This window comes from Drosophila erecta, unplaced genomic scaffold (assembly GCF_003286155.1).
Source record: "Drosophila erecta strain 14021-0224.00,06,07 unplaced genomic scaffold, DereRS2 tig00000092-arrow-pilon, whole genome shotgun sequence".
NCBI lineage: Eukaryota > Metazoa > Arthropoda > Insecta > Diptera > Drosophilidae > Drosophila > Drosophila erecta.
Genome location: NW_020825207.1, coordinates 8,671,280 through 8,692,973, shown reverse-complemented (window position 1 = coordinate 8,692,973; position 21,694 = coordinate 8,671,280). Strand labels below are relative to the sequence as shown.

The window sequence follows — 21,694 nt, the reverse complement described above, 5'->3', positions numbered from 1 at the left end:
GGCAGCCTGGCAGCCACTCAGCCGAACGAGAGCACAGTCTAATGTACTCCCCCACAAAAGGCACTACATATTAATACGCCCCGTGGACCGTTCGTATCCATATGTGATTCATTCATAAGCCGGTTGCCCTCGAAATGCGTGAGGCACTTGTGAAATGGCCGCTCTTATCAGGCGGCTAGTTCCCCGATCGATTTCGAAGGCGTGCCGTGGAAATTCACGGAAGAGCAGCCTTGTTGGCCCGTGGTTCTATCAGCAGCACTCGCCGCATAATTGAATAATCTGAATCTGCCGAGCGAAGAGCGCGAAACAATAAAAATATCAGATACGCTGCCCGTCCGCCGCCAGTTACAGAACAAATTCGCTCCGAACACAACGTGGGCGCATCTCGCAGGTGCCAAAAACGAGGTAGATACACGGGATGAAAGTGCGGTGGTTTGGTACCCATACTCGTAGAGAGATCGGTTCATATATATTTCCGTCGGGTAGTTTGCTAATTTTATATGAAACAGTTGGTGACACAAAACAAACTTATATATACTGCTAATGCTTATCGCTCCCAACATTCTTGGATAATGATTTCCACAAAACAAAATACAGTGACGAAATGGAAAATTCTTGACTACATTTATTTATGGCGAAGAGCTGCAGGATGCTTGTGATATCATGAGCTATCTCTTGTATATTCAACATCTAAGCCCCGAAAGTCGGTTAATCTTCCAAAACCACTGTTTGCACACGAAGAGCATGAGAAGGGTCACTCAAATTACTTGGTATTCAAAACCATTCAATACTAAACTCAAAGGCAGTTGAATGGATTTATCGGAAACACAAAGGATATTGCCGTGATACAACATTGTGCCTGAAATTCGGTTGAGCATCTCCTGCGCATCTCATGCGAAATCGAGAATAGGTAGCTGCTGCAGCACGAGAGTCTAGCACGTTGAGATCTGCCAATGGCCAATTAGCCGGGCCAAAACGGGGCGGATGGGTGAGGAGGGCGTGGCCCAACAGCTGATGGCGCCGAGCACGAGCCACGACGAAGTGCAGCAAAAGTTTTCTCGAGCGGAAAAAAGCTGCATGCAGTGCAGTTTTCACAGAGCAACGGCGACTGGCGAACCAAACGGACGGAGCAAGCGGAGGAGTCTCGCTTCCAGTTCTCAGCCCATCAGTTCCAGGCCCGGAATCGCATTCGGATTCGAATTCGGAATCGGATCAGATAGCATCCAGAGCACTAGGTGAGCTCAATAACCGATTTGCCTTGGTCGAGTGCGGATGCGGGAAGCGGCGAAACGAAGGCGAGTGTCGCGGAAAAGTGACTCAAACTCTGATGTAATCATTTTCACATGCCATTACGGCCGCTAAAAACGTTCCGTTCGCATTGCCATTGGCATACTCGTTCTCATTCTCGGTCATTCTCGGAAATCGGGCGATTTCGGCATTTTTGTGTTTCGCACTCGGATTCAGTCTGTTGCTGAGGCGCTCGCGGCCTGGAAGCCAAAAGGTAAACATGGTCACGACTCTACTCGAATCGGTTTGAATTGGATCGAATCGAAACGAATCGGTTTGGAGCCAGCCAAAAAGTACGTCCAGCACGCAGTTGTGCGGATTACGTTCTGTTTTGTGTCCAGTATTCCGGATCCGGATACTTTCGTATCTGTATCTTTATCTGGGCGCCAGCAGTATTGATTTAACTCACATTCGGAATCCGATGTATGGGAATGGAATGGAACCTTCCAATGGGAAGAGAATGGACAGTTGGCCAAAAGCTTTGCGCAAAAGCTCCCATCAGCTGTAAAAAAGCGCGCCAGAGAGCCATTGGAAATATAATTGAGAGAGCAAATGAGAGAGAGTGCAAAATTAATTCAAAATTATGCTGTTTAATGCCAGATTTTATGGTGTTTGTGATATCATCGAATTCCTAAAAACAGAGGTATTTGTAGAACGATTTTCAAGTTGAAGATTCGCAACCAGTTGTGTCACGGCAATATCAAAAGTGGAAACAGTGAGCAGTGTTTTCATGCGTATCCCAAATGTGTTCCCAAATAATGAAATCCTTCACAAAAGCGAATTATTAAGTTCCTTAATATCCAGTAAAGTTAATTTTAAGCAAGAGGTTTATTATTGAGAAAAAAAAATGCATAAGTGTTAAATATTTATTTTGGATCCTATACAACATTTAGGAACACTTTTGATCTGAGAATCCTGAAAATGCTAATATACATAGGTAAATTTGGCGAGAACGCCAAAATAGACCTATAATCTCAGAAATTGTATAAGTACACATATTAAGCTAATTTGTACCATCCCTTTAAGAGCGAAAGGAATGTAATTGTGGATCTTAGCAAGTCAGGAATTGGAGTCTGTGCAATGTGGACATCATCCGCGCTCGTTTTCATTGCATACTTATGAGCTGAGTGGCACTAAAAATATGTCAAATTGATGGCGAATGCTTTGTACCTTGCAGCACAATAAAATACTCGATCGTTGCAACATAGTTTCGTGAGCGATCCCCGGGATGACCTCGCGAATGTTCAAGTTCGGCGTGACCGCCGCCAGCGCCTGTGTGGGTTCCGTCCTGGCCTCGTACACCCTAGACCGCTGGAACACCCCCCACGTGGTGCGTAGTCCTTGAACACCCTTGGTGTAAGTCACTCTGTTCTAGTCCCGAATCCCCCGACCAGGTTAACAATGCCACCGTGCCGCCGAAAAGGAAGCGCACGCTGCCGCCGCGAGCGGATCAGATCAAATCCCTGATGAGCGGCGAGGAGTTCGACGTGCTGATCATCGGCGGCGGAGCAACGGGTGCAGGATGTGCCCTCGACTCGGTCACGAGGGGTGAGTGGAATTTGATTCTTTCCGACTGGAACTGCCTTTTAGGAAACGCTTTCTCCTTCTCTCCTAATCGAAGGTCTGAAGACCGCCCTGGTGGAGCTGGATGACTTCGCCAGCGGAACCTCCTCGCGCTCCACGAAGCTAATCCATGGCGGAGTGCGATACCTGCAGAAGGCTATTTTGGGCGTAAGTTATCAAAGTCTAGACCTTCGGCTAGAACATCCCCCATTGTAGAGTGCTAACGGTCCACTGCCATCTCAGCTAGATCTAGAGCAGTACCGCATGGTGAAGGAGGCGCTGGCTGAGCGCGCCACCATGCTGGAATCGGCGCCCCACTTGACCCACCCTCTGCCCATCATGCTGCCAGTCTACACGTAAATTGAAACACTACCTCTGCTCCATATGTGTGGCTTAGTTAACTAGATAATCCCGAATCCCCAGATGGTGGCAGGTTCCCTACTACTGGGTGGGCATCAAGGCCTACGATCTGGTGGCCGGCGATCGCAACGTGAAGAGCTCGTACTACCTCTCCAAGAAGGACGCCCTCGAACTGTTCCCCATGCTCAAGAAGGATAAGCTGTGCGGCGCCATTGTCTACTATGATGGTCAGCAGGATGATGCCAGGATGTGTCTGGCGGTGGCGCTGACTGCCGCTCGCCACGGCGCCACTGTGTGCAACCACGTGGAGGTGAAGGAGCTGCTTAAAAAGGACGACGGCACTGGCAAACAGGTGCTGTGCGGAGCCAAGGTCAAGGACCATATCTCCGGCAAGGAGTTCACCGTGAAGGCCAAGTGCATTGTTAATGCCGCCGGTCCCTTCACGGACTCCATCCGCAAGATGGACAACCCTACGGTGAAGAGCATCTGCTGCCCCAGCTCCGGAGTTCATATCGTACTGCCTGGCTACTATAGCCCCGATCAGATGGGTCTGCTGGATCCCTCCACCTCCGACGGCCGCGTCATCTTCTTCCTGCCCTGGCAGAGGCAGACGATCGCCGGCACCACCGACCTGCCCTGCGAAATCACCCACAACCCCACGCCCACCGAGGACGAGATTCAGTTCATCCTCAACGAGATCAAGAACTATCTGAACGCGGACGTGGAAGTGCGCCGCGGCGATGTTCTCTCCGCCTGGAGCGGCATCCGCCCACTGGTCTCCGATCCCAACAAGGACGACACCCAGTCCCTGGCCCGCAACCACATCGTCCACGTCAGCCCCTCCAATCTCATCACCATCGCTGGCGGCAAGTGGACCACCTACAGGGCCATGGCCGAGCACACCATCGACGCGGCAATCAAGGGTGAGTCTTCCAGTTCACTTAGCTTAATAACTCAGATTAACTCAGATCCGGTTACCTTATTCCTACCCGTGCAACTGTAATCCACCGATGTTCTAATTGCAGCCTGCAGCTTAAAGCCAGAACGTGCCGAGGCGGTCACCGCTTATCTGAAGATCGAGGGCGGACAGGGCTGGACCCCGACCATGTACATCCGTCTGGTGCAGGACTTCGGACTCGAGTGCGAGGTGGCCCAGCACCTGGCCAAGTCGTACGGTGACCGCGCCTTCGCCGTGTCCAAGATGGCTTCGCTCACCGGCAAGCGTTGGCCCATCATCGGCAACCGCATCCACCCCGAGTTCCCGTACATTGATGCCGAGATCCGGTACGGAGTGCGGGAGTACGCCTGCACCGCCGTCGATATGATCGCCCGTCGCCTGCGACTGGCCTTCCTTAATGTGCAGGCGGCCCAGGAGGCGCTGCCAGTGATCGTTGACATCATGGGCGAGGAGCTGGGCTGGTCCAAGGACGAGAAGGAGCGCCAGATCAAGCACGCCACCGAGTTCCTGGCCAACGAGATGGGACACTCAGTGAACCGCACCTCCAAGGAGCGCATACCCATCAAGCTGTCCAAGGAGGAGATCCAGACCTACATCAAGCGCTTCCAGCTGATCGACAAGGACAAGAAGGGCTACGTCTCCATCAACGATATCCGCCGCGCCCTCAAGAGCTTTGGCGATGGTGACGTCTCCGGCGAGCAGCTGCACGAAATCCTGCGCGAGATCGATACAAACATGAACGGCCAGGTGGAGCTGGACGAGTACCTTCAGGTGAGCCATGGAAAAAAGCACATGAAATCCAGTATAAGCTCTTTTTATATTCGAGTTTTCAAGTAGGCACGATTTACAGAATTTACACGACAAACTGGGCTAAGCAAATTGGCAAAGAAATGGCACGAACAACACTAACATTCGCTTCAAATTCCAGATGATGTCGGCCATCAAGACGGGCGACGTGGCCTACTCCCGATTTGCACGCATGGCGGAGCTGGAGGAGCAGAAGCACGAGGCGGCCAATCTGAAGCAGAAGATCAGCGTGGACCGATCCGGAGGCGGCCTGTAAAAGCACCAGCGACTTAACAACGACGACCACATCACCCGGCCATCGGATCACACTTATTTTAATTTTGCTGTTAATAAAACTCTTTCAACTCACAGATGACCGCCTTCACTTCTCCCAGCATTGAGGTGCTAAGAAGGCTTTGGAGTTGTAGTCTTGGACTTCGTTCCATTCGCATTTTTGGTGCATTTCTTTTGATCGGCCAGATTCGGCTTAGCCTGTTTTTCCTGTACGCTTGGTTTTGGATTTGGTTTGACGGGAGTGGACTCGACTTTAGCGTTTGGCTTGGTTTCGGTCGGCTTCTTCTGCTCACTTTCCGTCGAGGTTTTTTCCATTTTCTGTCCATTCCTACCGCTACCTTCTGGAAAATTAATAAAATTACATAATTATTTAAATGAATTAGAAAAATTTTAAAAAATGTTTATACCCGTTACGCGTGGAGTAAAAGCAAGACCATTAGAATTCTAGTGGCTTTGGTAAAAGATTCGTTAACAAGTATGAAACAGGCAGAAGCAGAAGCGTTCCGGCCATATAAAGTATATGTATCTATGTATATGTATCTATATGAAATTTCTCGTTCGCAATTTCGGAAAGATTCGGAAAGAAAGATTTCCGTGCGAATTGTGAGATGCAAGAATATTTAGTTTTAAAAGGTGGGCAAGTGAAAATATTTTTTTTTAAAGGTGGGCAAACGATAAAAAGCATTTTTAAAGGGTGGGCAAACGATTTTGTTTGAAAATATTTAGTTTTAAGAGGTGGGCAAACGAAAATATTTTTTTTTAAAGGTGGGCAAACGAAAAAAACAAATTTTAAAGGGTGGGCAAACGATAAAAAGAGGTATGAAAGGTATGAAAAATTCTTAATTCTTAAGGGCTTATATTTTCTAAACTAAAAGTTTTTTCAAAATTCTAAAGAACCATTTTTAAAGGGTGGGCAAAAGATTTTTTTTTGAAAATATTTAGTTTTAGTAGGTGGAAAATTCATAATTCTTTAAGGCCTTATATTTTCTAAACAAAAAGTTTTTTCAAAATTCTAAAGGGTGGGCAAACGTGGGCAAACGAAGTTATTGCGATTTTAAAAAAAAAAAGTTCAAAAAAGTCAACTTTTTGATTTTCGAAAATTTCCGAAAATGTTCGAAATTTTATATCTTCAAAACTGGACGTGGGCAAAAAAAACTAATTGGTGGGCAAACATGGGCAAACGATTCCACCTTTCAAATTTCAAAAATTCCATTTTTCCAAACCCAGCTTTCTTCTCTTACTGAAAGAGCTATGCACACTGTTCTCATTGTCGTCATTCAGATTTCCGTCGGCTTTGCGGAAAACGTATTCGCACTTCCTAAAGCAGTTGAACATATCCGTTCGCTGGTCGTCGGTTAGGTCGGCAAACATGTCCAGCTTGGGGTCCCAGAAGTAGGGCAACCTGCCCTTCCTCGGCGTCAAAGCTAGTAAGTCCGCCAACTTGCCCAACATCTGTAGCGACGGAACGTTAGCAGTGGGCATTACAAAATCATTAACATATTTAATATTCACCTCGATTAATATCTCCTTTTTGGGTTTTTCCCAGTAAGAGGCATCCTTTTCCATCACCTGCCACAGGAAGACCGTCTTGATGTGGTAGCTCTTTAGGTTTGCCTTATTTTTTTCATTACGGATGTGCTTTATCATTCGGATGGCGGACTTTAGGTTCTGCTTCCCGTGGAGCAGACTGCGCTCTGCCTCATAGAAGGAGGTCCTGAAGGATGGGTTATCGGGTTTGGCTGGCTTCATGGGCTTCGGGACGGCATCCCAGTAGAGCGTTCCACCAAAATGTTTCCTTTGCTCCGGTGCCAAAACAAGTTGTGCTGCTGAAAGCTTGATGGCTGGTACAAAGTCCACGGAGTACTCGCAAGGCCCTTTCACCAAGATATTGTGGGCGGGGCCGCACTTTTTGTATGACAGGTGCGAGATCTCGCCTTGCACCTCGATCCGATTGCCCATTTTGTTGAGCGTCTGGGTCATTATGCCGTGTAGGAAGCTCTGCAGCTTATCCTCTAGCAGCTGCTTTTTGTTGTTTACAATTTTCTGGAGAAGATCGAACACGGGCTTGTTGTGCTCTTGCTTAGCGATAATCTCCATCACCTTGGTCATATCCAGCAAGACGTTGCCTACCGAAAACGGCATTGTTGCGCCTAACCAGTAAAATTGTAACTATTTTTTATCTCACCTGGATTACTCGCATCGGCCTTGACAATGATTTTATCATTTTCCGGAAAGACCAGATGGATTAACAAGTCATACTCATCGGGCTTTGATACCTTTAGATTATCGCCATATCCACCTAAACAGGGTATTGTATAAATTACTTACAGATAAGTAATTGGAAAAATTTTAAGCATTTAGTCTGTTTTGTAACGAGAAAAAAAAACTCGGGTTAAGCATATCAACGCGAATCGAAAACTTAATAAATTATCATTATTATGGCTAATTGATAAAGCAGAACTGGAACTGGGTTGGTTTCTTATCACAGCTAAACAGTGATATTTTTCTTCTCCGAAATTCAGGGGTTCAACCAAAGGCACTGGAATATTCTAGTGCTTTCTAGTGGCTTTGGGTCAATCATTTGTAATTTTCTTTTTTGCTACAGCCGCATTTTTGAGTACTACATACCACATAGTGTTGTTCCCTTGACCAGCTTGTCCAGACCTTTCGATTTCTTCCAGTACGAGTACACCATATCCTTCAAGGCGTTGAAGTGGCCGGTGTACCGCTCGCGGTCCTCAATCCTTATGTGTTTGGCGTTCGCCTCATTGCAAAAATCTTCCAGATTCCTTACCATGATTCCAATGCTGTTGAATTGCTTCCGCCGTCGAACGCTGCCGAATGCTATCTGCGCCGGTATTCCAGCTGATCAGTGCTCGAGTGTTGAGTTTCGGAGAGGAGAGTATCTGCCTCTGAAAAAAGCAGCCGGTCGAATGTTAAGTTTCGGAGAGGGGAGTATCTAAGCTGTGCATCTCAAAATAAAGAAGAATTACCCCTGCCGTAATGTATGTAATGTTACCCAATAAGATTCTAAAATTATAATTCAATTATACTTAACATAATACTTTTAAATGTATTAAGCAGGGCCTTTAATTGTTGCACTCTCTCTCTCGCACCAAAAGAGAATATATCCATGAAAAACGAGGCGGAGCTAAAATCGATTATTTTGAAAGGAGACTTTATTCGTCTAAAAATATCGATTAAGTCTCGTAATCAAGAGGGGAGAATAATTGAGCCCACTGAGTACCTAAACTCTTTGTTAGGGTATAGCCAATCAGTTCTTGGAACTTTGGAAATCAAACCAATTACGAAGGAAACACCTACTTACCGAGAAAATGTATGATTCCTTAATTTTTGGCATGTGGTGAGATAGAAAAATAATAAATGAAGCGCTTTGTTTAAAATGCAATTTCAAGAATATTTTATTGATCGGTATTTTTAATTTAAGTGGTATTCATATTGATTTTCCATTAGCGCTTCACATTTGCAGAATTGAGAGAACAATCATAATTCATTGATCCATAAATTGAATGTTATTACATTTTGTTTGACATTGGTTTTTTCTTGCTTGCTTTAATGTATGCACGTATAAATACTAGGGAGTTGCAAAAATATTTTACAATAACAATCAAAAGTACGATCGATAGTTGGTACGTTGGATAATTGATAGTTAAAGAGATTAACAAAGGCATAGGCCCATAAAGCAGGGAATCTGTCGTAATCTAAGTTCTCAACGAATGTGTGCGGGTTTTCGAAAGACAACCCATGGATTTGAAACCACTTGCAGCTAGCTTGTTTGAATGCGGATTCCGGATGGAGGAGGAAGATGAAGTGGTTAGTCTGTCCTGAACTGGTCTGCAATCGCAGGTTGACTTCCCTTGGTTGCAGATGCATCTGAATCAAAGGCGGCTGCTGGTTACCATTGTTTGCGTTTATGCTCAGTTGCGATTTTGTTCAGTTAAATATATACTTATGTAAAAAAGAGTAAAAAGACGCTCACTTTTCACGCTGGCGCCAAAACTTAATGATTAGCTTATAGCTATATATGTATATATATAATATATCTGCCCGTTAAATATCTATGTATGTTGCGCGAGATGCCCAATATTGTTAATATGCCATGTTATCGGGTGGTAGTAGAAAATTGGAAGAGAAAAAGAGTGGCGCATATGCTAAGTTACACGATAAGTATGCTCTATCTATGTGTCTATTTATAATTGATTTTTACACACTTTATGCAATCGCTTGCTTGGTGTTGCTTTTAGCGATAAACAATTGTCGATGGACGATAGTTTGCCATCGATAAATACAACTCAGGGGTAATCGTATAAATATCTTTATAGGTATCTATCTAATCGCAGATACTTTGAGAACATTGAGAAACGTTTCGAGTTTTTGGTTTTTTTGCAGAGTTGTATAATTAAGAGTTTAGGTTTAACTTTGAGACTTTTGCACAGCATTTATTTTTATACATTCTCGTTTATGTTCTAAATATTCATATGTTTATATGGTATTCCCCATACAAGTACAATTCGAGTAAAAACCTCTCTATACGAATCCAAAATCAATGTAAACCAAAAGATCCAAAAAATAAATGCGAGTTCAGTTAACTAATCCGAGTCTGAAGGTTGGAAGCCGAGCAAAAACAATCGAAAAAAGTCTACAGGGACACTCGAAGGACATGATAGACTGGAGGAGGCTTTTGAGGAGGAGCTGCAGCTACCGTAGGGCGTATAATGAATCAGTCTTTGCGCGTCACAAGTCATTAATCGAAGGGGAAACGATACGATAAGTATATCGAAATCAACGCTAAGCGGGGTTCTCATTTCCGGATCGGGTGTGGGGTCTCTAATATGGATTCGGTTGGGGATCCTCGGGCATACAAACCGTACAAAAACTAGCTAGATACAAACATACAATACAATACATTATTAGTATCATCATCGATTCGATCCGATTCGATTAGCATCGATTTGGTTTCCTTTGTATACAAAGTTGATAATATTCGAATTACAATTATAATTGCGGTACGAGTACGTAATTAGTGTAAGTACGATAAAACAAGTTAACAAGCTTTAATGCAAAATTCCGCCTCGAATTCGAGACGAGGCTAACGTGAGTTTAGAGTAGAGTGTAAGTTAGGTGTGCGTTAGCTTTGAGCCTAGCCAAAAATTGAATTATATAAACGAGAGCGTAGCGTAGTATGCAAAGTGGTAGTAGATCCATATCCATATCCATATCCACATCCATATGTATGGTGGCGTGGCGGATATCCGATCAGATGTCCGCGGCTGCCTTGGTGCTTTTACATTTCGCTTAGGTTAAGAGTTACAAAAAGTACACGGAGGATATAACGAATAAAATCTCATCTCTGCCCTCGGCTATCATATATGTATGTGTGGTTGCTCTATAAAATACAATACAATGTAATACGTACAGTAAAAAATGTATAATTAGATTTATAATTTCTTTAGAATTGAAGTTCAATGCATATAAACGCCAAGAGCTGCGTGGCGCCAGCGTTTTAACCCTCTTCTGCACTTGATCTCTGTTAACCTGAATACAAAAATACATTATCATAAATATATTTATATGTTCGCGTGTATATGTATGTATGTATATGTATGCAATTGGTAATTAACTGTCTGGTAACGACAACGACAAAACGATTCGATACGGATTTGTATTTGCATTTGGATGCGGTTGAGTTGCTGGATGCGTTCTGCATCTGTGGGCTGTTGGATGCATCGGACGCACGATCCGGCATTCTAGATCCCCTAACCAGGATTCTCTGGCCCTCCATCTACTTGTTGTTCTGCGCCATCACATGTGGCGACTTGTAGAAGTTTTGCACGAACTCCGACAGACTGTATACCGCTCCAGGACCTTTTCCTGCACTCATGCAGATGAAGTCCCCTAGACAGTGCATGTTCGCTATTGGGAGAAACGCATTTTAGTCGCACCTCCTTAGATGTTCACCCGAAATACGTACAGTTGGACAGTATTGGTGGATAGGAGGGCGGTGGCTTGATCCAACTGCCATCCGGCCGACGCATGTGACGCCGATCCGACGAGAACTCAATGAGATATGTGTCTGCGGGTATGACTCTGAAGAATCTGTTTAACAAATACACAATGATAACCACGGTCTCTCCGGGATCCTCAAAGCGGCTCACCTGTGGTGCTCCGGACGCAGGGCCAGATCGGAGCGGAACGTCTCCGTCACGTACTTGTGGAAATATGTGGGAAAGGGCAGTGTGGTGTCCAGATCAAACACCAAACAGCGATTCAGCAAGGGATTGTGTATGAAGAAGACGTGGTAGTCCTGAAAGATTACAAAAAACACCTTTTAAACCATCAGTCTTTCTTTAAGGTTGCATCCGTGAGTCAGATACTTGTGCGTGCAACTTTCTAATAGTTTCGGTTCCTTCGGTTGTAAAGGCATTCAGTTTGCTGTAGAATGCATTTGCACTATCTCACATTATGAACCACTTACCCATATCACAACTTGATCATCGCCACGTCCTGCCTTCTGGCGCCAAAGGGGCACGGTGCGACCCTCGTTGGAGACGAAGACAGCGTAGCACTTGGACAGCTCCTCCGGTCGCGTCCGCTTCACCTGCTCGCAGAGCTTCCATACGTTCTCCTCGCTGCAGGGGAAAACCAGAGGGGCTTAGCAATCGGTTGATGCAAGACGCTCAAATGCGAGATTACGTCCCGCCACAGTCACAGTCCGCGTTCCAGTTCGGGGCTAATCCCTGCACGAAATGTCAAGTGGCTTAACTGATGCTAACCTTTATCAGCAACAGGCCGCCTCGTTGGCATTATAATAATCGATTTTGCTTGGCACGCGGCTGACTGTGCTTTTGGCCCGTGGCCCGTGCCACTTGCCACTTCCCACTTGCCAGTTCAGTGTTTATGGCTCTTTGGAATAAATTCCAATCAATTCGGCTGCCACACAATGTTGCTCGCATGCTGGCGGCCTCAGGTGCATGTGAGTGGGGCATTAAACTAGGTGGCACAACAAAGGCAGTCATATCAACAGTAACAGGTATAACAAGGACTCGCAGGGGCGGTGGATTGGGTGGTCTGAATTGTTTGGGTGGCAGGAGGCCGGAGGCAGGAGGCAGGATGCAGGAGCAAGTGGCGCGGTCAAAAGTCAAGACTGAAAGTGGCTCCCGGCTATATCGTGAGCTGGCGTTATTAATACCACCAGGCTGAGATTGCTTCAAAGTGCCGGAAAGGCAGGGGTTCAGTTGGTGGTGGGCTGGTTTAAGCCTGGACCCAATTTGAGTGACTTGCTCCAGCCCACACAGAAAGAAATCGCGCCTTTGCCATTTATTTCGGAATACTTCAGCTAGGAATTTTAAAGCCCTTCGAAGCACAGAAATACCTTAGAATATGTACAATTAAATATCTTTGAAAAATGTTTTGAAGCCTAACCATCTACATATTTATGTATGTATGTGTGCGCAGTGGCGGAAGCGACAGAAGGCAGTGTGTGAAATTTGCGAGCCGCTGCAACACGCGACCCACAGATGGCGCTGCTGTGGTGTGTATGCCGAGGAAAGCGAGGCAAACGAGAGCGGTGGGTTTTCCAGAATTTTCCTGGAAGGAGCGATGAATCTGAGTGCAAATGTGAGTGCGCGAGCAGTTGCGAATTAATCAATGAACACGTCCTGCGGGAGAAGGGGGAGGGTGATGGCCGAATGGGCGGTTGATGGCTGGATGTTGGGTGGTATGAGGTCAGAGAACGCAGCGACATTTTATCTGGCCATGTAAATGGGTGTGCGTGTGTAAAAACTTTTTTATGTTCTGCGCCTTTTGCTTGATATTTTTTGCCGCTTTGTGTGTGTGTGTGTGTGTGTGTGTGTGTGTGTGGGTGGCAGAACATAAAACTCATATCACGCGCCAGGATAAACAAGTGCCCGCCGCCAATTCATCGGGGGACCGCCTGCCAAGTTGCCATTACTTAGTTCTCGTCGCCGCCATTGCCGCCATTCTTGCAATTAGCATTTTAAATATTGCAGCAACACAGGGAAATGCCACATAACACATATGTATGTACGTACATGCATATCTATGTGTAAGCGTGTATGTATGTATGTATAGTGCGGAGTAGTACAGTACGTATATTGTTTAATTTTTGCTTTGGTTTCTCGAATGTTTTTGTTGTCGGTCGGTCGGTCGTTTGTTTTATAGTCGAAACGCGCCTCTCGCATGTGGCCATAAAAACGAAGCCCCATCCTGCGCCCGTCCTACCGCACCGCACCGCACACTCACACAGATACAGCGCCCACACACTAACGCAGTGGAGTGGCACGCCGTTCTTGTCGGCAGACATGACCGTTTGACCTAATTTCTGGAGCTGCGCAGCGCCAAGCGGCGCCGCATCAGGATTCTCAGAAGCAGGATTCGAATTCGGGAAGCCAGAGGGTCGCAGGACCCACAGGAGTGAGTGGGTAATGAGCGAATTTGAATGCAAAGCGGGGCACGCCGACGACCGTTGAGGAGGTGGAGCCACGAAATAAGCGATGGGATAATGAAAACCATCCGCAGAGGAGGCGGCGAATGTTGTTGCCAAAAGAGATAACGCACAAAAATAAAATATACATAATTAAAAGAAGAAACGCTCGTCCGCTGGGACTGGCCGGGCATGAGATAATCATTCACACAAGTGGGCTAGGCAGCGGGTATCCTTTGCATCGGGGACTAGTTCCACGCGGTGGTCGCTCGCTGAGGTAACAAGTCTGAGTTTGAGTGCCAACAGTTTTGCCAGACCAATTCTATTTCAAAGCAGTGCTCAAGAACTACACAAATTACACACTAAATTTAACATTAAAAATGTTATATACTGCTGTTTGATTTCGAATATCTAAGTGGCAGAATTGGTCTGGGTTCTGTGTTCCAAATGATGGCATTTCAGATTGCACTCCACAACTAACGTCATACCTAGCGAGCGACCACTGTGCCCGGCTTATTAGGCTCAGGCGTATTCTCCTCAGCCTGGGACTTCCCCATGGGAGGTAGCCTACATATCATGGCCATAAGCTGCGCTGCCAGCGTGTTAATATTCAGGTGCTGAAGGCTGGGCGAATGATTTGGGCTGCCTAATGAAAAAGTTTTCCATCTCCGTGCGGTGCGGTGCGGTGCTCTTGTTGTTTTCGTTTGTCGTTGCTCGCTGGCTGTTGCTTTCGTTGCTGCCCATGGGCATGGACATGGGCATATATATGACCATATATACTCACCAGTAGCAGGACACGTAGGAGCAGTCCGCTATTTTGGGGAAGAGGAAGTCCGTGGTCATCTTGCTGCGCTTCGGGATCTGCGATGCTGGTCTGTTGCTCTATTGCCGTTGTGGCTGCGGCTGGGGCTGTGGGTGGATTGCCGGGGAGGATATGGAGACGGATATGGAGCTGGAGCTAACTGTCACTGGGACTGGGAGATTGCACGAGACGAGGCGAGCGGTAGATAATCACTGCATTATGCGCCGCTGCCTGGACAAAAGCAGGTTGTGTGTATCCGTATCTGTAGTCTGTATCTATGTCTATGCGGTGGCATCGGAGGATGCTGGACGCTGGCTAATCCCTATTCCGATCCTGCTCGTGGCACTGGCACCTACTCAGCGTCATTCCTCCATTCCCAGGGAGGCTGCGATGCGATCCGATGCGAACTGATGCGGACTGATGCGAACTGATGCGGTGATGGCCCCTCTGTTTTTATATTTTTGTTATTTCTCCTGTCTTTTTCTGGCTTCCAGGATGCTGCTCACGCACACACTGCCACACGGGCGCACACACACCGACGCACACACTCACACTTACACATACACATGCACTGGGGCTCTCTCGCAAAGGAGCCGATTTCTCGTTTTCGCGTCGCTTCGTTTCGTTTGGATTCGTTTCGCTTGGCTCCGTTTCGATTTTTGCGATTCAAATTATGCTGAGGAGCCCAGCAGCTCAGCAGCTCAGCAAGGATGTTTGGGATGCAGCGTTATCCCTGGCTGCTGCCCAGCAGCTACTCCTTTCAGCTACTCAATCGCTTCGGGATCGCACACCTGCCCGAAAACAAACGCGCTCATCCCCCGCAGATTTTCTGTTGCACTGCAGCCGACGATGGGGGCTGGGGGCTGGCGGCTGGGGGCTGACCAGGTGACGGAGCCTGGGGCAACACGCACTCAGCGAAGCAGAGTCTTTGTATCTGGATCTGTATCTGGGAGCAGCTGCAGGCGGACGCGTGTGCTCAGGATTTCCTTGGAGCTCGGAGGCTGCGGGCTGCGTGCGTTATTCGGTGGACCTCTGCTAGCTTTTGCTTTTCCCTTCCACGCTCTGGTTCTGGTGGTGGCTTTTCCGCTTTTCCCCCTGTTTTCTTTGCTCGGCTCACTCCGCTCCGTGTGTTGTGTACGCGTTCCCGAGTTCGCACAGTGTGACCCACGTTGGGGCGCGCCAGAATTCCAGCCAAGTGCTGTGGATGATGGGAAATGTGAACGGGACGCGCTTTCCATTGAACCGAAAACAGAAGCGCGCGCGATTTGAAAAGCGTATGAAAGAGTGTGGTGTAATTAGGAAAGTATTCCCTGAACAAAGCAAAATTTATAAATAATCAGACTTTTAAACACTTATAAAATAAAGAGAATATATATATAAACCTTTTGCTGGAATATGTGTTATACGTTTAAGAAATCTTAATTGCCAGCTAGTTTTACCAACTTTTAAAACTTTTAATTTAAATACGCGAACATTGCAAGCTTCTACACTCCAATAAGCATTTATTCCTACAAGAATGCAGCACTTCCAATCAGAAACGGGCAAACAATGATGCCCATCGCACGAGGACTAAAGCTATTAGCTACGAAGCACGCGTGGATTGCTCACTGCTGCGACAGTCCGCGCAAGCTGACAGCAGGTACCTGCTACAGTCCGCTTCAACGGTTTTTTGAATTGCTTTAGCTGTCAGCAGCGAATATTTGTTGCTAACACCTTCGTTAATCATCGCTATCTAATCGCTAACGACCAATTGATGGCACGCAATTTGGCAAAGCCAATTAGTATTGTCTCATTTTTACGGCACTCGACAAATATTGCGCCAGGCAAGACGAAAAACCTTTCGTTCGATAAGATAAATCCAAAATCTGCGCAGTCGTTGTTGTGCCATTGTAAAAGCCGCTCGCAAACACTTCATCCACACCCAAGCGATGAACGCAACTGGAGTTATTCGCCGAAACTGATAAGCGACATAATATCTGTACCATATACATGACAGGTTGACTTAACCCACCCAGATCGGAAGAAATGGGCTGTTTAATGCTTACTTAATGTTCCGTGGCCAACAGCCGATAAGGACAAAATCGCAGAGGGGGGCAGTGCATCGGCATATTGTCAACCCTTTTCTCATTCAGTCCAATCCGATCCGATCAGCAGTGCGCCCATTATCGGCGATCAAAACGATCATGACACACATTAAGGCAAATCTATCGGCGGATGACGTTCCTAGAGGGCAGTGTACCACCAGTGCTCTATGCCGCTTTATCGCCTGGCTGTGTTCGTGAGAGAGAGAGCGGCGATGAAATCCGTATAGTTTGGGGACTCCAACGTGGCAAGCGGCATTCAGTTGGCCCCAGCGCTTTACCGTCGACGGGTTCGCTCCGCTCCGCTTCGCTCGGCTCTGCTCAGCTCCGCTCCGTGTTGAAGCATTTCTGATTGAAGCTTGGATCCATCTCGAGTCACGACATCTTTTTTGGTGAGCGGCGCAGAACCTGTTTTCCCAACCTCGTGGATTTTTGGGCAGCAGGTTCTCTCGAAACCAGTGAAAATCCCACCGAAAAGTCTTCATACAAATGTAAGTGTTCCCGAATGGAATCGTCTGCCATGCGGATTCATTGAATCTTAATTGGCGTCGATTGATCAAAGCTTCGCTAGACGCGGCATCCGCAAACAAACGATCACTCAGCCCGCATCAGCTGTGGCCAGCTCCACTTTCCATTCCCAGTGGACACCACCGAGGGAACAGGGTCAACAATCGCTTCTTATCGCCCACACCTATATAAGTATTAGCTTAGTACATAGCTGCCGATGGCAAGGCCATCTTCGAGGCACAATTAAAAATGTAATAAACAAGAAAACAGGGAAGCAGCGTTAGACGCCCGCAGCGAACTGACAAATGCCCTTCAAGAACTCGATTAGGAGTAGGAGTAATCCGGTTGTGCTCGAATTTGGAACTTGTTTATGCTCTTCAGTAATAATAGATATGCTACATCAAGTGCTAATTAACCCAATGTTTATAATAGTCATGAAGACACATATACAATAGCACACTCATTGTTCTTTGTTGTGTTTCGCTAATACTAGTTTGTATTTGGGTTATCATGTCGGTTGTTGATTTAAAATCTGAGTAGCTAGTGTTCCTAGTTACTCTTAATAATATTGCGCTAGCAGTCTAGCCGTAATCTATTGTGTAGCTATAAATATATAAAGCTGTTGAGTTAGGTAAATATTAAACCCTAAACGTTATACTGGCCTTGTAAAAACTAAGCTTTATGCAAAAGACAAGCAACGAATGAGTAATCAAAAATAATTAATGGTTTGTTTGCTTTTTCCCCGTCTACGGCATTTCGAGGCAAATTTGCATTAGCCTTTGCTAGGGCATGGCCCATAACAATTCGCTTAGGGCCAGTTATCTGAGCAGGAAGTGTTTGCCCACCGTGAGAATGCCAGCAAATGGTCGGGGTAAAAGAATCAGTTTCAAGGTTTGCTCTTTTTTTTCAGCAGAGATAAGCCAAAGATTTGCCCGCCAACAAACAAAATGGATGAGCAGCATCGGAGCCTCAATCAAAATGGCAGCGAATCCAATGGAAAGCAGGCCAGGATCGTGTCGGGCTTGGATCGACCGCTAAAGACTCCGCCGCCCGGTGAACAGACAAGGGCAGTGCGGCGACAAGTGATCGCTGTCATCCTGGCCAACGTGGGTGTCTTCTCTACGGGAATGACCCTGGCCATACCCACCGCCACTCTGCACCAGCTGAAGGACACCACGGAGCCAGTGCATCTGAACGATTCGCAGGCTTCCTGGTTCGCATCGGTCAACGCTCTGTCCGCTCCTCTGGGCGGTTTGCTGTCCGGTTTCTTGCTGGACAGGATTGGCAGGAAGAGGTCCCTGATCGTGCTCAATGTGCTCACGATCCTCGCCTGGATTCTGCTGGCCACACCCAGCGAGAGCGACCCAAAGGCCTTCTTCTGGCAACTCATGGTCTCACGATTTATGCTGGGTAAGGCGAACATCCTTTAGCAAATACTATTTATGCAGAAGTATTATTTGGTGTCTGATTATTTATAGGTGTTGGTATGGGACTGGCCAGTGCGCCACCAGGAGTCTATGCTGCCGAAATCAGTGTGCCCAAGACGAGGGGCAGTCTTATACTGGGCACATCCATCTCAGTGGCCGGTGGCATCACGATTCTCTACGGGATCGGTTACTGTATCCGCGATGACTTCCGCCTGATTGCCCTCATCTGCTGTGGATACCAGCTGGTGGCCCTGCTCTGCGTGCTTCCACTGCCGGAAAGCCATTGCTGGCTTCTGTCCAAGAAGCGTGTGACGGAGGCGAAGAGATCACTCAACTACTTCCGTGGATTCAACAAATCGGGTACGTTTTCTGCTGACTTTGAGCTTGAGGGGAAAGAAGAAATTGCCTTCTTCAGAGGTATACTCTTTTAGTGACCTGTTGCATGACAAACAAATGAAAGTCAAGTAGAGCCTGCTATCAAATCGGACGATCAAATTATGTTGAGCCACATAGAAATTGATATCACTCGAGTGCTAGGGTTTCACGCATAAGCACATTTCAATTGAAGATTATTATCTCTTATAAAACAGATTGTATAATGTTCTTTTTTCCGACAGATGAAATCACCCATCCCCTAGTGCTCGAAGAGTTCCAGCTTCTGCAGAAATCCCTGCAGCAGAGGAACGCCGCGATGAAGGAGTCCTTTTGGCGGAATTTGCGCGAACCGGAGGTCTACAAGCCATTGGCCATCCTGATGAGTTTGTTTGCCTTCCAGCAGCTAACCGGAATCTTTGTGGTCATCGTGTTCGCCGTGCAAATTTCCCTGGAGGCGGGCATCGAAATCGATCCCTTCATGTGTGCCGTGCTCATTGGTTTGGCTCGCTTGATCACCACCTGCCCAATGGGGTACATCCTGGAGTGGTGGGGTCGTCGAAGAGCAGGGGTTATCTCCACTTTGGGCATGTCCGCGTGCATGTTCCTCTTGGCGGGTCACAGCCAAATCGAGATCCTCCAGGAAGTCCCATATCTCCCGGTGGTGGCCATCGTGGGCTTCATTGTGCTGAGCACTCTGGGCCTTTACACCCTGCCCTTCTTTATGATCTCAGAGCTTTTCCCGCAAAAGGTTAGAGGGCCCGCTTCAGGACTCACCGTGGCAGTGGGCATGTTCATCTCGTTCGTGGTCCTGAAGACCTATCCGGGCATCAAGGAGTACCTGGGATTGTCGAACTGCTTCATTATTTTCGGGGTCATGGCTCTGTTTGCTCTGATCTTCGTTTATCTCGCCCTTCCTGAGACCCGTCGTCGAACGCTCTTGGAGATCGAGGAGCAGTTCCGATCCGGTCGCAGTCGCAAGTCTCAAAACCAGGCTGATGTTGAAATGAAGGAGGTTTTCGTTCGAAGGCCGGAGGAATAGTGCTTGGAATGAGATGAACTAACTTAAGTAGACCCCGTGAGGTGCTTAGTACTGTGATAGACCATTAACAAACGCATCCAGACAATAAGAAAAATAGGATTTTAACACAGAATGATGAGCATCTGGATTCTCCATGGGTGCTAGAGTAAAACATCTTGAGGTTGAACTAATTGTAAAATTTCTTGCATGTAAACTAGCTTTCGATATTTTAAATAAAATCTTAAATCAACCCATCACTGATATTGTTATAATTAAATAAGCACGTAGGTCAAAGAAGTTATTTAAATGCAATTTTGAATTTGGAAGTTGTTTTATCACTATAAATTTATGACATTTTCAAACCACATAAGATTATGTTACCAAATCAAAATGAATTCTCGTTTATATTTTAACAGATAACAATATTAAGTGTAGCACTCCTCGAGTATATTTTGTTTACTTTGAGTAAGCGGCGTGGAATCAAGTAGATTAAGTCTCTTTCGCTGATAAGAGGCTGGTAAATTTACCTGCTCCCAAACACATTCAAACTCACTCACCTTAGCACCCCGATATTTTTAAGCACCTGTTCTCTACGAAGTGATATAAATTAGTAGCACGCATTCCGATTTCACCTCGATCTGAACTCCCAATCAATCACGGAACTCAGTCAGAAAGCTGTTCTCTGTGAAAGTCAAGTTCGTGGCCAACGTCATTCGTTTTACGATCGAAGAGAACGAGAATGAAAATTAACTTTAGTGCGAACGAGAGATGCAAAAGCGTAGCTGACTGTATGATTAAACGAGTATGCAAACTTTTGTAGGCGCGTCCGATTTACACAGAAACGAATACACTATTTTAGTTAGCTGCATGTAGGAAGTTGTAAGCATTGAACAAGTAGTTTCAGGAACTTTGAAAGCGATTTAAACATTCAGTCTTGCAATTGAAATCATTAATTGCTCAGCGTTTGGCTGGTAATTAATTAAAGCGTAGCAGATGCAATTGCCAGCAATTAGGTGCCGATCTGCTTTATGGTAATGTTAATGGTAATGGTAACGTCGATAATGACGACTGCTGCAGACAACTTGCTGCAGACTGGCCCGTAAACCGAGCCCCACATTATGCCACGGGCATTCAAGAAAGGATGGAAAAATCTGTTCTGCTTTGGTCGTTAACGACCTGGAGTTTCGGCAGATTCTTCGTGGTGCGTGTGCCTCGAAATTTCAAGTCGCTGCAAGGAGCGCGTTAAAAGCGCATTCTGCCGGGCATCCGCCTTCCAGTTCCTGCCCCTTTCCCCAAACCATTCACATACCAGCACTCGCAGAAAAACTGTGCACATGTATGTATACATTAAATAGAAATAGTCAGAATTATAGATTTACGATTTTAAAGTAGAGTAATAGTAACACAACAGATGTGTTTGAGGAAATGTGACATAAAAAAACCAATTATAAATATAAATTTAAAGCGGTTTGTGCTGCTTACTGGTTGCTAGTAATTTTCTTCAAAATATGGTCTTATAGGGTATATTCAAGATAGCTACGATACCCGTTTAGCAGGTACAAAGAGCGATCTAAACTGAAATGCAATTATTTTTCTTGGTGCATCACGTGGTTTGCTTGAGGCGTCGAGGCGTACGTTTATGTAATTATAATAAGTTTTCAATTTTATGGCTTAATAATGCGGTGGGCAGCGGGCACCAGGCAGGCAGCAGCTCTCCTCCTCTCCTGCCTCTCCTCCACCGGCTCCAACTGTAGCTGCCTGGCCGGACGAGC

At 46.3% G+C, this 21,694-nt stretch overlaps 4 protein-coding genes across 8 annotated transcripts in view; 2 read left to right on the top strand and 2 right to left on the bottom strand.

Moving 5' to 3' along the window:
* The first annotated feature begins 227 nt into the window (after positions 1-227).
* On the top strand, positions 228-5,325 carry LOC6548846 (glycerol-3-phosphate dehydrogenase, mitochondrial). Of its 4 annotated transcripts, none has more exons than XM_015156838.2 (8): positions 228-405; positions 2,465-2,617; positions 2,682-2,835; positions 2,909-3,018; positions 3,094-3,206; positions 3,274-4,133; positions 4,236-4,939; positions 5,097-5,325. In XM_015156838.2, exons 2-8 carry the CDS (start codon positions 2,516-2,518, stop codon positions 5,229-5,231), a joined length of 2,178 nt encoding a protein of 725 aa, XP_015012324.1. In that variant the 5' UTR covers positions 228-405; positions 2,465-2,515; the 3' UTR covers positions 5,232-5,325. The 4 variants fall into 4 exon arrangements, with proteins under 4 accessions (XP_015012324.1, XP_015012323.1, XP_001975460.1 ...); XM_015156837.2 differs by having other exon boundaries at positions 228-1,235; XM_001975424.3 differs by lacking the exon at positions 228-405 and adding an exon at positions 1,250-1,501.
* Positions 5,326-5,348: 23 nt separating this feature from the next.
* LOC6548847 lies at positions 5,349-8,381 on the bottom strand. Its single transcript, XM_001975425.2, has 6 exons — positions 8,314-8,381; positions 7,877-8,160; positions 7,434-7,547; positions 6,761-7,374; positions 6,490-6,700; positions 5,349-5,589 (listed from the first exon to the last, which is right to left on the bottom strand). Exons 2-6 carry the CDS (start codon positions 8,043-8,045, stop codon positions 5,360-5,362), a joined length of 1,338 nt encoding a protein of 445 aa, XP_001975461.1. The 5' UTR covers positions 8,046-8,160; positions 8,314-8,381; the 3' UTR covers positions 5,349-5,359.
* A 2,436-nt stretch (positions 8,382-10,817) lies between these two features.
* LOC6548848 (protein N-terminal glutamine amidohydrolase) overlaps positions 10,818-21,694 on the bottom strand; it is a 63,745-nt gene continuing 52,868 nt past the window's right edge. The window contains exons 3-7 of the mRNA XM_001975426.3: positions 14,497-15,712; positions 11,745-11,898; positions 11,425-11,573; positions 11,241-11,365; positions 10,818-11,182 (exon numbers count right to left, since the gene is read on the bottom strand). Coding sequence (XP_001975462.1) covers positions 11,052-11,182; positions 11,241-11,365; positions 11,425-11,573; positions 11,745-11,898; positions 14,497-14,555 — 618 coding nt within the window. The 5' untranslated portion in view covers positions 14,556-15,712 and the 3' untranslated portion in view covers positions 10,818-11,051. The remainder of the gene's footprint in view (positions 11,183-11,240; positions 11,366-11,424; positions 11,574-11,744; positions 11,899-14,496; positions 15,713-21,694) is intronic.
* Positions 16,651-20,172, top strand: LOC6548849 (solute carrier family 2, facilitated glucose transporter member 8). 2 transcript variants are annotated; one of them, XM_001975427.3, is made up of 4 exons: positions 16,651-17,086; positions 18,016-18,512; positions 18,581-18,889; positions 19,147-20,172. In XM_001975427.3, the coding sequence occupies exons 2-4, from the start codon at positions 18,050-18,052 to the stop codon at positions 19,941-19,943; spliced, it is 1,569 nt and encodes a 522-aa protein (XP_001975463.1). In that variant the 5' UTR covers positions 16,651-17,086; positions 18,016-18,049; the 3' UTR covers positions 19,944-20,172. The 2 variants fall into 2 exon arrangements, with proteins under 2 accessions (XP_001975463.1, XP_026837143.1); XM_026981342.1 differs by having other exon boundaries at positions 16,653-17,086; positions 18,013-18,512.

Excerpts from the sequence above, each read along its gene's own strand:
- LOC6548847 (XM_001975425.2), bottom strand. The coding sequence starts at position 8,045 with ATGGTAAGGAATCTGGAAGATTTTTGCAATGAGGCGAACGCCAAACAC. Across the intron at positions 7,548-7,876 it reads CAAGGGAACAACACTATGTG|GTGGATATGGCGATAATCTA; the intron begins GTATGTAGTACT and ends TACCCTGTTTAG. Across the intron at positions 7,375-7,433 it reads GGCCGATGCGAGTAATCCAG|GCAACGTCTTGCTGGATATG; the intron begins GTGAGATAAAAA and ends CGTTTTCGGTAG.
- LOC6548849 (XM_001975427.3), top strand. The coding sequence starts at position 18,050 with ATGGATGAGCAGCATCGGAGCCTCAATCAAAATGGCAGCGAATCCAAT. Across the intron at positions 18,513-18,580 it reads GGTCTCACGATTTATGCTGG|GTGTTGGTATGGGACTGGCC; the intron begins GTAAGGCGAACA and ends GATTATTTATAG. Across the intron at positions 18,890-19,146 it reads CCGTGGATTCAACAAATCGG|ATGAAATCACCCATCCCCTA; the intron begins GTACGTTTTCTG and ends TTTTTCCGACAG.
- LOC6548846 (XM_015156838.2), top strand. The coding sequence starts at position 2,516 with ATGACCTCGCGAATGTTCAAGTTCGGCGTGACCGCCGCCAGCGCCTGT. Across the intron at positions 3,019-3,093 it reads TGCAGAAGGCTATTTTGGGC|CTAGATCTAGAGCAGTACCG; the intron begins GTAAGTTATCAA and ends CTGCCATCTCAG. Across the intron at positions 4,940-5,096 it reads AGCTGGACGAGTACCTTCAG|ATGATGTCGGCCATCAAGAC; the intron begins GTGAGCCATGGA and ends TTCAAATTCCAG.